Below are 13,911 nucleotides of genomic sequence, written 5' to 3' on the forward strand. Positions count from 1 at the left end.
AGCAGTGCGTGATGGCACCTTCTGGGAGATAGGCAGTGTTTAGCTGGAGTTCTTCTATAGGAGATAAATCCACTATCACCAGTGACAGGCTCTCTTGTGCCGCCTGGGCCCACGAGTTGCAGCTGCAGCAGCGGTGGAGGAGGGGAACAGGAACAGGGGGTGTATTTGTCATGGACATATCACAAAATGTAAACCTTAAAGAAACGTGGCACCAAATGGCTTCTCTCTCTCTCTCTCTCTCTCTCTCTCTCTCTCTCTCACACACACACACACACACACACACACATAGTAAGGCCACACCATGACTTTCACTTGCTGTTTTGAACTAATCAATGTGAACTAACAGGAGATTGAGTGTGATGACACCAATCTAAAGGCTAATTACTAGGTGTATACCTTTACTACATGGTAACATGACAGTTGCAGTAAAAAAATAAACTTTAATTGCTGTATTATATGTTTATATCAGTTCAAAGTGGTGGTTAAGTCACAATCTGCAGCAAGAAATGCATTCCTTTTTTTAACCACTTCAAATTTCGTTAAAGATTCAGAAGATTTGGATGAAAATCATAAAGTAGGTCGAAGAAACAATGTGTTTTTAGTTTTTGTTTTCAAGAAATATAGACAAATTTTAAAAAGAAATTAATATTTTAAATTAGTGTTTAGATTAGATTGTATTTTGTCCACATCACAGATTTATATGAAGTTGTGATATTTTCTCAAATAACAAAAATTATGCTTTCTTGTAAGAAGAATCACAGACTGACAGACAGACAGACAGACAGATAGACAGATAGATACATAGATAGATAGATAGATAGATAGATAGATAGATAGATGATGGACAGAAGGTCGAAGAAACAATGTGTTTTTAGTTTTTGTTTTCAAGAAATATAGACAAATTTTAAAAAGAAATTAATATTTTAAATTAGTGTTTAGATTAGATTGTATTTTGTCCACATCACAGATTTATATGAAGTTGTGATATTTTCTCAAATAACAAAAATTATGCTTTCTTGTAAGAAGAATCACAGACTGACAGACAGACAGACAGACAGATAGACAGATAGATACATAGATAGATAGATAGATAGATAGATAGATAGATAGATAGATAGATTGTTCAGTGTGAGGTAAATAAAATGACAGAAAAGAACAAACTCAAAGATTACTATTGTAATGTTGCTGTAAAAGCATTTACAGGTCTTTGGCAGAGGTGAAAGTGAATACTATGCGATTGTGGTAAACTAGCTAGACTGAATTAAATCTTACTTTACAGACTGAACGGGTCTCCAGTAGTTCATCTGGAGCATCCTGAATGATCGCGTCTGGTACACATTGTTCCTGCGCTTATGTGACGACTCCAAAGAACTGCACTTATGTGCGTGAGTGAAAACGCTAATTACACTATAAAGTTAATATTTGATAATACGGTCATTGTTAAGACAGTTCCAACTTAGACATTTTTGCTGTAACTCATAAGTTGAAGGGTTCTAAAGTTATGTCCAGATTCTCACGGCATTGAAGAAAGCCTCTTATTCATTTATCTCCATTTGCGCTTTTCTCCGGTGCAGCATGCTGGAAACGTGTCCATTTCTCGGCGGTCTCCAAGTTTGGGCTATTATTGGATACACGTCACGTGGTCAAGTAAGAACCCCCAATGTGAGTGTTCACAAGGGCTTTTCTGTTTGAGGAGAGGGCCCTGGGACACTACGTGGATTTCTGCATCCCCCTTTTGCTTGTGGGGAGTCGAGGGGTCTGGAATCTAGGATAAAACACGCTGCGTTAGATCACGGAGACTGAACTCGTACACTCACTGAATGAGTAATGGGGCAAAACTTGATTGTGCGAATTACGACGCACCTTAGTGTCCCTTTAAAAATACTTTCGAAATCATGGTTTATTAGGTTACCACATTTATTGTTAAAGTGTAAACCAGAAATGATTAGGGAATCTTTTTTAAACAGTGTAAATAAGCGTATTTCTGATTATTTATTTAGATAAAACAGTGCTGGCAATCAGTAGCCTAGCCTAATTAGTTGTAATGTAGTAACGTCTGATGTCCAGATTGATATAGACGGCTACTATCTATTTTTATTTTCGTGTATGTTTCGTGTACTTGATGTGATGCTGTAGTGCACCGAATGACCCCTATAGGATCACTTAAATAAATAGACTGTTGAAGTATTCTAGGTCCAGCGGTGCCACGAGGGAAAGCCTCGAAACGTTCAGCATTAACGTTTTGTAAACACGCGGGGGCGGTGATGTACAGTGTTAGTGACTATAACAGTGACTTACAGTGATATAAACGGTCTACAATTTTTAACAAAGTACAGTGACATAAAATATTGACATGAAATTCACATTCCCATCGCTTTTGTTGTCGAATAGTCAAATTATACTGCAGTTGTAGCATAAAGGCTATACTAATAGGTAATAGCTACTGCCAAGTTGGGTGTTATCAAAATTGGAAAACCACGTAAAAAGCTTAAACTCTGAGCTAGAATACATAATACATTTTCAGATGAACTGAAGTTTGCAAGATTAAAATGACCCTAATATGTTGATGACCCAGACATTGCATCCAATCCAAAATTTATTTGTAATCCTAGCAGTGCATTCAAACATGTGGATTGACGATTTTAGATCTTTATATATTTAATAGTTACACATTAATATTGAAACTGGGATTTCAATAGTTAAATTAAGTTAAATTATTAAATTTTAGTTAATTTTCCAAATAGTTGATGGTCCCAATTTAGCCACACATGCATTGGAAATTAATTCTGAAATTTTATAAATATTGAGTTGTGTACATGTTATTTACTGTAGGAATCTGAATTTGTTGTTTATTTTGTATAAAATAGTGCTGTTATAATTGAAAATCACTATAACAGACCCAGAATGCCATTTGAGGTTTCTTTCCATTGTAAACTTTTTTCATGTCCCATTTTAGCCCATGCCAGGATTATCACAATAAAAGCGATATCTAAGACCTTTTATAGTCACGCCAGAAACAGATTTAAGAAGATGATAATATTTTGCATAAATGGCAAATCTGTCTGTCATTCAGAGTTTCTATTTTTTCCATATAATCCATGCTGCTGATGTATGACTGACGCACATGATCACAATATACAAGAAATTTCCAGGGTTAATCTTACAATAAACTGGATTTTTGACCTACTTTTCTTTTTCCCTCTGATTGTAAAACCAAACAGAAATGCAAACAGTTTCATGTTTTTAAATATTATTTATCAAAATGATCATAATTCTTTATTATTTCATTATATAGAAAAAGCAAGAGCTTTGCAACAAATCTGGTAATCATGAGCATTATCAAGGCAACATTTTCACAGTCATATAAGGTAATCGATATATCCAGATCTGCCAGAGTCCAGTGTTTTCTGTGGTGTACATGCAGAGACGCTTCTAGCTTGTGTGTCCCTGTAGACTGGCCCTGAGCACTACACGATGATGAAGGATTATTGTAGGTTAATCTGCTTGCCTGCCATCTGCCTGCTCCAAACAAATTAAACCTGAAAGTAAAGCCACACTCACAAATGTAGATGAAGGTAAATTGGCAGGTGTTTCCTTTTCTGATCCACACAGCTGCTCATCTGAGCAAAAAGTAATACGAAAACAGTTTTAATTCTATATGGCAACTTGATTTTGAAACTTGATTAGAATTTGCAGTGTGATCGTTTTTGAAGTCAGTAATACACTTTCATCCATCCTTATTTATTTGATAGAATTTTTTAATTTGTAGTTTTGAACACTATATTTATGCATATAAATATTTTTTCTTCATTCTAATGTTTTCTACTAAATCATCCACATTAGCTCTTGACCTGGAGAAACTATAGAACCTGACTGTAAAATATTTTGTTGAGCATTAAACTTCAACTCTGAGCATAATTTAATGTTAAAAAGCTCTAATGATAAAGGTCGTGAAAGAGTGAGATCGAGGTATTTGCTAATGCTGATGAGTATGAGATTACATAACTTTGTTTTAAATGTGACCTGAACGTGCTCTGTAATATAAACTGGATTGTCAAAGAGATTAAGACGATTCATCTGCTAAAAGGCCTGTAAAATGTCTGATGAGTGCTTACAAACGTGCTATTTATTTATTTATGTATTCATTCATTCACAAAAAGATCATTTAAGTTTTACTCTAAAAATTGGGTGACTATTTTCATAATATTTCTTCAGTATTCATTGGTGATTGTTCCTTTGTAACAGAGCTCCAGCATTCCGAAAGTGGGATTTCAGTAATACTATAACTAAGAAGAGACTCTAACCTGTCATATCAGGTCAGGTGTGCTACTCGTGAACCCCTCTAGTGGTCATTAGTTGGTGTGCTGCAAAGATGGGCTTCTAAAGATGTGCTCAAGGGTTAAGGCGTGTCATTGGATTAGGCTTTTAGCACCTGCTTTAGCTCTCCTCAATCTGAAATAAACACCCTCAGAAGGACACTGCCGTAGCTCTCTTCACTAGTGTGCTGTCTGGCCTGCTGTAACTGCTTTGCTTTATTAGGATGAAGAATGATTTGGAAATGCAGTTTTCATCCGTTCTTCTGCTAGCACATTTCTGCTTTGGTATGTATTCATCAGCATCTTTGAATATGGATGTGGCTCAGGCGATTAAACATTCCTTTACTTGATTGTGTTACACTGTTGACTAATGTAAATAATCTTGAAATCTACTTCTTTGGCCTTTTTGTCTCATTTGCATCACCTTTATTTCTGATTGACAGTAGGAGGTGAGCAAATAGAGACTTCCCTGAAAGAAAACTAACTCTAAATCTACATTTAGATACAAATTCATTTCATAAATGAATTTATATAGTGAAATACCTTTGATAAACCAGGGGATATTGAAGCGTGTATGACATAAAACACCTGTAATCCTAGACAAGTAGATAGAGACAGTCATTAGTATTATTACATTATGCCATGTGTGTTCAACCTTGTGACAGATAAATGTCAAATATTGTAATAGGTACAGTTGTTGTAGGCACATGATGTCTTGTCCTTATAAGTCTGGTTATGTTACACTGTTAAATGCGGTATTTTAGCGTGATATCTCATTGTTGTTTACAGCACAGACTGACTACGCACCCTATTTCTATGATAATGGGCCTAACAGTAACAACGGTAATATGGCACTGTTAAATCTCTCAGAGGATACGCCAAAAGGTACGGTCAAATTTTTGTACCATCTGATTATATTAATATCACTCTGGCTAGGTGTAAACAGTATTAAAATTAACAGTATTTTGCCCTTTGACTTTTGTTGTTGATTGTGGTATGTATATTCAAAGGCCCGATGACCATCCAATAGTTTAAGGTTATTGTAGATTATTTTACATCTTCTTGAGGCCCCCTTTTGGGGCCCCAGGCCCCTAATTGAGAACCACTGCTGAAGAGGTCGTTTTGACTGGTGTGAATTATAAAAGCACAGAAATAACTACTTTCAAATGTAAATTACAGGAACACAGATATATGTTCTTAATGGAACCGACCCAGAAGGCCAGCCTGTAAAGTATGGAATGACCTTTGAACCCGGATCCAAAGAATATTTTCGTGTTCATCCCAAATCAGGAGCAGTAACTCTAATAGAGGAACTCGACAGAGAGGTAAATTTCAAAATGTGTAATGTTTTAAATGTGCTGAGAATACTACAGTGATGCTACTGTACAGTACATCTTTTTATTTTCACAGGCACAAGATGAGATTGAAGTCTTTGTCAGTATCTCAGATGGCCTTAATAAAGTAAGCATTGTTGATTTATGAGTCTTATCCGGTGTATGTTATGAGTTTTGTATAGATCTTTTTAATGCTCTTGTGTGATGTCAGGTAGCTGAAAAGGTTTCAGTTTTTGTCATGGATGCCAATGATGAGAGACCACAGTTTCCACAGAACATGCCTTCCATTGTAGATGTGCCAGAGGTGAGGAATTATGTCTCTTTGTTTTCAATTATACTTTATTACATTATTTAGGTTCCATAAAATATGTTTTTGAAACTACCTGGCCATCAAAAATGGTTTTGATTTGAATGTGATCTGAATAAACAGGCTTGTTTGAAAACTGTATATGTGTGTGTGCACAGAACACTACATCTGGGAGTAGCATCTACAAAGTGCAGGCAGTGGACAGAGACGCCGGCTCAGGGGGATCAGTCACTTACTTCCTCCAGGTAACATCTGGCATCAGGTTGAGAGATCAAATCTGAAATAAAGGTCATGAAAGCACAGTATATCTTTTTTCTTTTGCCTCCCTTATGCAGAGTTTCATTAGAATCTCTGTTTGTTCTTAAATCCAGAGCAGTGAACCGAGCACAAAATTTGCCATTGACCACCATAGTGGCGTGCTGCGGATAAAACCAGGTGAAACCCTCGATTATGAGAAATCCCGCACACATTTCATCACTGTGGTGGCAAAGGTGAGACAGCATGATTTCGTTCTCCTTATTTTACCAGTTCAAGCTTAGTTTTTCATTTCCAGCGCACATTTCCAACTGATCTTCATTTTAATGCTTAGGCTATTATTATTTCTTGCCTCCTAATGAAATAGGAAATAACAGTAACTTTTATTTTCAGGATGGAGGTGGCATTTACAAGGGCAAGCAACAAGTGATGTCATCATCTGCCACTTTGACAATAAATGTGATTGACACTCAAGACACTCCCCCTGTGTTTGTTGGGACTCCTTACTTTGGTTATGTCTATGAGGTCTCCTCGCCTGTGAGTATCCATCGTAGCACACTTCAGAATGATTTAACGTGATTAACTACTCAAACATAAATGTTAATGTATGTGTCATTTACAAATACAGTGAAACAGGAATATTGTGTATTAAAATATCTATTTTAAATATCTAATTTAAATTTAAATATCTAAAATGTAATTTAATCTTGTTATGCAAAGCTGAATTTTAAGCAGCCATTACTCCAGTCTTCAGAAATCATTCTAACATGCTGATTTGGTGCTTAAGAAACATGTCTTATTATTTTCAATGTTTGACCAGCGTTTATTTGAAATAGAAATCTTTTGTAACATAAGTGTATTTACTGTCAGTTTTTGTCAATTCTTGCTGAATAAAAGTAGACGTAGAGGTTGTCCACATTAAAGTTTGAACTTGCTAAAATATTTGTGGAGCGGCACAGATGTCTCATTCTATCTGAGCAGCATGCAGCTAAAAGGGTTAGTTCACCCAAAAATGATAAATTAGCCCATAAATTACTCACCCTCAAGTCATCCTAGGTGTATATGACTTTCTTCTTTCAGACGAATCCAGTCGGAGTTATATTAAAAATTGTCTTTGATCTTTCAAGCTGTTTAATATGGGCTAATTTTCATTTTTGGGTGAACTAACCCTTTAAATCAGCTGGAAAAGACTATACTGTGCTATTGCACACATACTGTAAGGACAGGATAGCTTATCCCCTACCAAATATCAAGAAAAATTACAGCTGTTCTCTAGAATACATTCAAATATCTTCTTATTAACTATTTGCTAATGTTACCCTATCACTTTTTGAGATTCAGGTTCAGATTAAGGTTTTACCAAAAATCAAACTATGCAAACGTTACTGCTCCTTGTCTAAGATCTAATTTTGTCTACAGGGATCTGAGATATTTACAGTTTTTGCCAAAGATGGAGACATGGATAATCCAAATCCAATCATATATTCAATAGAATCTGGTATGTATTATTGGTTTATATGAAAATGCATTTGTTTTGCACATCTTTAGATGGCTGGAAAGAAATTTCATTTTGATGTTTCAATTCCACACCACTGGTCAAAACGTCAGCAAATTCTCAACCTATTGATTCAGGAGCAGATGGGGTTTTTGCCATCAATAAAACCAGTGGATGTAGCACTCTGAAGGTGTACCCCGCAGAACTGAGGAGAGAAATCTTTAATATTAAAGTCAAGGTAAAATCTCCAGCTTCTGTTTTTATCTGGCATCAGATGTTTGGTTACTAGACATTGCTGTCCCCCTGATCTCTGACTTGAGACAGAGCGTAAGCCAATTTCAGGAATAAGCCAATTACTAAAATCTATTTCTGTCCATGCTATTTACTGTAGCTATCTAAAACATGTGCATCCTCATTACAAGAGTATGTCAAGCCAATTATTATAACATGGCATAACATTTTGCTTAGTATAATTGAATTTAGAATTAGTTATAAATAATCAACAATGTCTTAATTTTTCAGGCTTCAGAGGTCAGTCCAGAAGGAAAACGCTTGGACTTTGCAGTCACCACAGTGACCATTCGGGTAGTGGATCTGAACAACCATCCACCCACATTCTTTGGAGAAAATGGACCACAGAACGTGTTTGAGTTAACTATGTATGAACATCCTCCAGAGGGAGAGTTCCTGAGGGGCTTGAAAATTACAGTCAATGACTCCGACCAGGTGTGTAGAATTTTCTTTAGCAGTAGGTTACAGGCTTGTCATAGCTAAAATTAGTGCATGCAGATTTATAAACATTAGAAAGAAAATCTGGCTATCTGTTCCTTGTTTTAAGAGAATTTAATAAAAGCTTGATTGAGTTGCAGTAATTTTGTAGTACAGATCAACCATTATTTAAAATCAACAAGGCGCCATTAGTTTATTGTATTACTTCCATGAGCAGGGTTCAGTTGTAATAAACATTGTCATTTATGTTACATAAACGACAGGATGGCACCCAAACAAGCAGTCGATCCCTTTTGTCATATTATGCAATATTTTTAGTTCTGTCATGACAACTCTCGGAGGGATTGACATGGTAATGGTAATGTATTTGGTCTTGGCGGAATAGATCTGATACGCTGCTGTTGCTGCGGCAGAGCAAGTACCGAGACTTGCTACTGCCAATACATCCACAACGTGCTGCTGTGAGCATGTAAGAAATATTGTTGCTGCAAATATAACATACATGAAATAAACCCATATAGCATACATGACCTCGTAGCAGACCTATACAGGTGGAGCTGGGGAAGGTGGAGGGTTTCTGAAGCAAGCTGCAGCTGCTACGGCAAGCACTAGTCATATATTTGAATGTTGAGCAGTGAGCTTATATGCTACCGATACAGAAGAGAACCAATCAGCTGTGCCATGTGATAATGATGTCATTAGGTCAGATTGAGTTAGATCTATCGGACTGCGTCATCTAGAGTATCATGCCAGTTCGTGCATAGATAAGATCCCTAAAGTTGCAAAGACTAAAATCTCAAACCCAAAGAAATATTCTTTATAAAAGTTAAGACTTGTCCACGCCCTCCTAAAATGCCTCGTTTAAACACGCCCCCACATGTCTACATCACTGTGTGGGAAGATTTGCATAACACCACCCAAATGTTCACGCAAAGAAAGAAGGTGTAACTTTTATTCTCGCTGTAGTATTGTTGCCGCTGCCGCCATGTCGTGGAGACGCTGTGTGTTTCATTGTGAAAGCGAAACTACTTTGTTTGGCCTTCCAAAAGAGGATGATATCCGCTTCGTCATGCCTAGAGCTGATCCGTGCTGGCCGCTGAGGAAATACATCAACTTCACGCTGTGGATCGCCGGATCAGCTTTCACCATGGACGAAGCGGAGTCCAGCCCGGGGTCGTCACATGTGGTTGCCGCAAGCCCGCCGGCCGCGCCATTCTCAAGCCCGCCAGCCATTCCTCACTCAAGCCCACCGGCCGTGTGTGATGCTGTGTGTTTCGTTGTGAAAGCGAAACTACTTTGTTTGGCCTTCCAAAAGAGGACACAACTACAAATCAGTGGTTAAGTTGTATTTAAAACACTGTTCCAGAACAGTTCAACCCAAATATTCAGATGTGTGCAGCGCATTTAATGGAGAACCTGCAGAGTAGCCTACAATGCGTCTGTGCACAAAGGCTGTTTCTATAAAGTGGGGCATTCACTTATCTTAGATGTTGATTTCGCTGTTCTGAAGCAAGCTGCAGCTGCTATGGCAAGCACTAGTCATATATTTGAATGTTGAGCAGCGAGCTTATTGGCTACCGATACAGGAGAGAACCAATCAGCTGTGCCATGTGATAATGATGTCATTACGTCAGATTGAGTTAGACCTATCGGACTGCGCCATCTAGAGTTTCATGCCAGAACTCTTTATTTATTCAGCATTTAGTCACATTGAGATACAGAATTCATTACTCACAATAAGATCACATGAGTGAGCACAACTGCCGAAATTATGATGTTATCCTGATCATCCTAACAGTCATTGTTTGCCATTCATTTAAAATAGTTTTGACTCGTGCCAACTCAGTATTCTTAATAGTTCTCTATATTAGCCCTGCATGAGAGTTTTGTGTTTATACTGTGCGTTTTCAGGGATCAAATGCAAAATTTCACCTCAGACTGGTGGGCCCAGGCCGCATGTTACGAGTGGTCCCTCAAACCGTCCTGAATGAAGCCCAAGTCACCGTCCTGGTAGAGGATTCTGCTGCAATGGATTTTGAGAAATCACAATTCTTGACATTTAAGGTAAATAGAATTTTGAGTAGAATCCTGAGTACATGGACAAATAATGAACCAAGAAATGTGTTGTGTATGCTATGTAATACAGACATGCATGTTTCAAGGAAACAGTGGATTTTATGCTTTAATTGACTTTAAAGTGCAATAAAATGCAGAATTTCATTGGGTCTTAGAAATCTTCTGCATCTACATCTTATCTTTTTCTTGTTAAAATGTAATGGCAATATGAAAATGAAAATTGGCATCAAATGATAACTGAAGTTTACCGAAATTAAATATTTAAAATAATTTCCTTAATCATGTATAGGGACACAAATAAGACACAAATGGCCTGAGAATGATCCAACACTGTTATACATATAGAAGTATTAATCAGTGTTCAGTAATATGTTACCAGTAGTAGAAATATATTATGCTTATTGTTTCCAGCTCCTCGCTATAGAGATTGACACCCCTGAGAGATTCAGTGCCACGGCAGACATAATCATTCATCTGCTAGACACCAATGATAATGCTCCCAAATTCTCCTCTGATTTTTACATCGCCCGGATTCCAGTAATATATAAATTTGATATATATATAAATAAAATGAATGCTGTTCTTTTTTAACTATCTATTAATTAAAGAATATATATCATGGTTTCCACCAGCAGCACAGCTGTTTTCAACTGTGATAATAAGAACTACAGAATGAATTTCTGAAGGATCATGTGATATAAATTTTATAAGCAAAAAAGATTAACATGTTTGTCATCCTCTCCAGACTGTTCTCTGTTACGGAAAAAAGACGCATTATTAATCTAAATATAACATTTGAGGGGTTGGATCAGAATCCAAAATCATGCTCAGTATGTGAATGCTTGTTAAACAGTCTATTACGTAGTAAGCTGCCAGATGGCTATCATTTTCATTCAGTTGTGTAACACTAAAACCCCAGATTTGAGATATAATAGAAAAAAAATATCATGATGTGGTCATATCATTATAGCATTCAGGTGGCAATAACATCACATCTCTTTTTGTGCCAAAATACTGAACAAAATGGTAATAGTTTTTTTGTTTTGTTTTTTACTACAAAATTACAGTATGATACTTATCATGGTAAAATGTCTTTTTTAATTTTATATGAACAAACACATTATAGTGAATGTATTTTTATGAAGGCATAAAAACAATAGAAGGCCTTTATGGATAAAAAGCACTACTGTTCAAAATATTTATTAAGAATAGATTAATAAATTATATAAATTCATTATTATAAATTGTATATATATATATATATATATATATATATATATATACATTTTATTTTATCACATGATCCTTCAGAATGTGACACTGAAGACTGAAGTAATGGCTGCTGAAAATTCAGCTTTGCCATCACAGGAATAAATCACATATTAAAATATATATAACATTTGTAATTGTGATCATATTTGAAAATATTACTGTTTCTACTATATTTTTTATTTTAAAAATGCAGTCTTTGTGAGGAAAAGAGACTTTGGAGAAAAATAGACCCTGAAATAAATTTCCTGAAAGTTATTCTCCACATCTAACCACTATGCAGGTATGATGCTAAACTCATTTCTGTCATATCAGGGTCTAAACATCTGGCACTCCACCTTTCATCAGTGGATAGAGAGATTGAACCCTATTGAGATAAACCCTCACCTGTGGAAGCAGGCACTTGCCAAATGGGAGTTAGCCTGCCTCTTTCCAGAATACAATCTGTTAAATTACCTGACCGATTTTGACCTTGGACATAAGAACATGCTTCAACCATGAGTACAAGGGAAATAATGATGTAGTCTGATTAACAAATCCCACATTGCTCCTAATGTTCTGCCTTTTGGCTCAAAATGTCATCTGTTCGGTTACGTAGATGTTGGCATTACAGTTATGTGTGGGAACAGATGCCAGTGGATGACGTTTGCTCCTTATGCTCTCTGCAGGCCACAGATCCTGATTCTGGTCTTTGGGGTGTGGTCAAATACTCCATCTATGGCTCAAGAGCGGACCTGTGAGTACCCTGCCCCCCTTTCATGTTCATTTCCCTTTTGTTTTCAGAGTGTGTGTGGTCTTTTTAAAGGCTAGAGTGCTGTAGAGAGCCTACTGATGCAATGCCAGTCGACTGGAATAAGCCACATGAAAAAAACAGTCGCTTATGTAACATCATTAACGCCAAAGCACAGACTATTTAGTGAGTGGGAGAACAGGAGGGATGTAAGCTCACCCCAATTCATCATACACAGCCTACAGATACTAAAGCTAGACCGAATTCAACTTCCAATAACTTTTCATCTTGTTGTAAGACTAGCTGTAAGGACTTGCTGTACCCAAGAGGATCACATTTTATTTTATTTTATTAGATTCCAAAGTAAATACATAGTTGAAATAGTCTTGCCGTCTTGGAACAGGGTTCAGTCCTCCCGCTGTTCTAGGCTCCTAATTTAATAAATCCATCTCAAACTTCCTAAACCCAGAGACAGATTCATAATCTCTGATAGTAGCATTCTTCTTATTTTATAGAGCATAAACACATTAATACAAACCATATGAATGTATAAATGATGGTTTGTTGGCACAACAGGCATGTTAAATCTTTCTCCTGCTGTTTGAATTTAATGTCTTGCACTCTTAAATAATGTCTTAACTCTCATTGGAAAGGCTGAGTGAGCGTGGGATCTTTTCTGTTTTGTTTCTGCCAGACAGACCACACAGTCTGTTAATACCAGCTTGTGTTTCATTTTATTTAACTGACAACAACTCGTCAGCATGCTGCCTTCTATTCATTCTAGCTTCTTTCAACCTATTTTATCTCATCTTCAGTATTTAAATAATATCTAATGAACAGCATACTTTAGCAAATGACACCAACATTTATCTATACAGAATCGGTAGAACAACAAAACTGAATTTCAGAAGCAAACAAAGAGTTAACTGGCCCTCCATCTTGGTTAATCCACTAATGGGATTTGGGCAGAAAATAGACCAGCTTCTCCTGCTCATGTAACAGCCTCACTTAAAGGTGCAGCATATATGCACCAAAAATAATTAAATATGAAAATAATAAAAATTGTAACCAGACAGATTTTCCAAAAAGTCCTCCATCTTTCATTTTGACAAATAGGTAGTCCAAACTACTTTTGTCTAAGCTAATATTAGTTGCCATCATTGCTGTGTTGGGCTGGTGAAACATGTACATACACTACATATTGTTTGGGGTCAGTAAAATTCTATTCTATTCTATTCTATTAATTCATTCATTAATTCACTCACTCACTCACTCATACACTCACTCACTCACTCACTCATTCACTCACTCATACACTCACTCACTCACTCATACACTCACTCACACACACACACACACACACACACACACACACACACACACTCACACACTCTCACACT

General features: G+C 36.6%; 1 protein-coding gene across 1 annotated transcript in view; it reads left to right on the top strand.

The window, feature by feature from the left end:
• Positions 1-4,410: 4,410 nt before the first annotated feature.
• LOC107683738 (cadherin-related family member 1-like) overlaps positions 4,411-13,911 on the top strand; it is a 13,859-nt gene continuing 4,358 nt past the window's right edge. The window contains exons 1-16 of the mRNA XM_016479802.1: positions 4,411-4,601; positions 4,760-4,765; positions 5,106-5,201; positions 5,496-5,641; positions 5,727-5,777; positions 5,862-5,954; positions 6,116-6,202; positions 6,329-6,448; positions 6,606-6,749; positions 7,632-7,710; positions 7,845-7,945; positions 8,230-8,433; positions 10,348-10,500; positions 10,924-11,049; positions 11,483-11,515; positions 12,450-12,517. Coding sequence (XP_016335288.1) covers positions 4,541-4,601; positions 4,760-4,765; positions 5,106-5,201; positions 5,496-5,641; positions 5,727-5,777; positions 5,862-5,954; positions 6,116-6,202; positions 6,329-6,448; positions 6,606-6,749; positions 7,632-7,710; positions 7,845-7,945; positions 8,230-8,433; positions 10,348-10,500; positions 10,924-11,049; positions 11,483-11,515; positions 12,450-12,517 — 1,568 coding nt within the window. The 5' untranslated portion in view covers positions 4,411-4,540. The remainder of the gene's footprint in view (positions 4,602-4,759; positions 4,766-5,105; positions 5,202-5,495; positions 5,642-5,726; positions 5,778-5,861; positions 5,955-6,115; positions 6,203-6,328; positions 6,449-6,605; positions 6,750-7,631; positions 7,711-7,844; positions 7,946-8,229; positions 8,434-10,347; positions 10,501-10,923; positions 11,050-11,482; positions 11,516-12,449; positions 12,518-13,911) is intronic.

The sequence above is a fragment of the Sinocyclocheilus anshuiensis genome, unplaced genomic scaffold, assembly GCF_001515605.1.
Source record: "Sinocyclocheilus anshuiensis isolate Anshui unplaced genomic scaffold, SAMN03320099.WGS_v1.1 scaffold3214, whole genome shotgun sequence".
In the NCBI taxonomy this organism is placed as follows: domain Eukaryota; kingdom Metazoa; phylum Chordata; class Actinopteri; order Cypriniformes; family Cyprinidae; genus Sinocyclocheilus; species Sinocyclocheilus anshuiensis.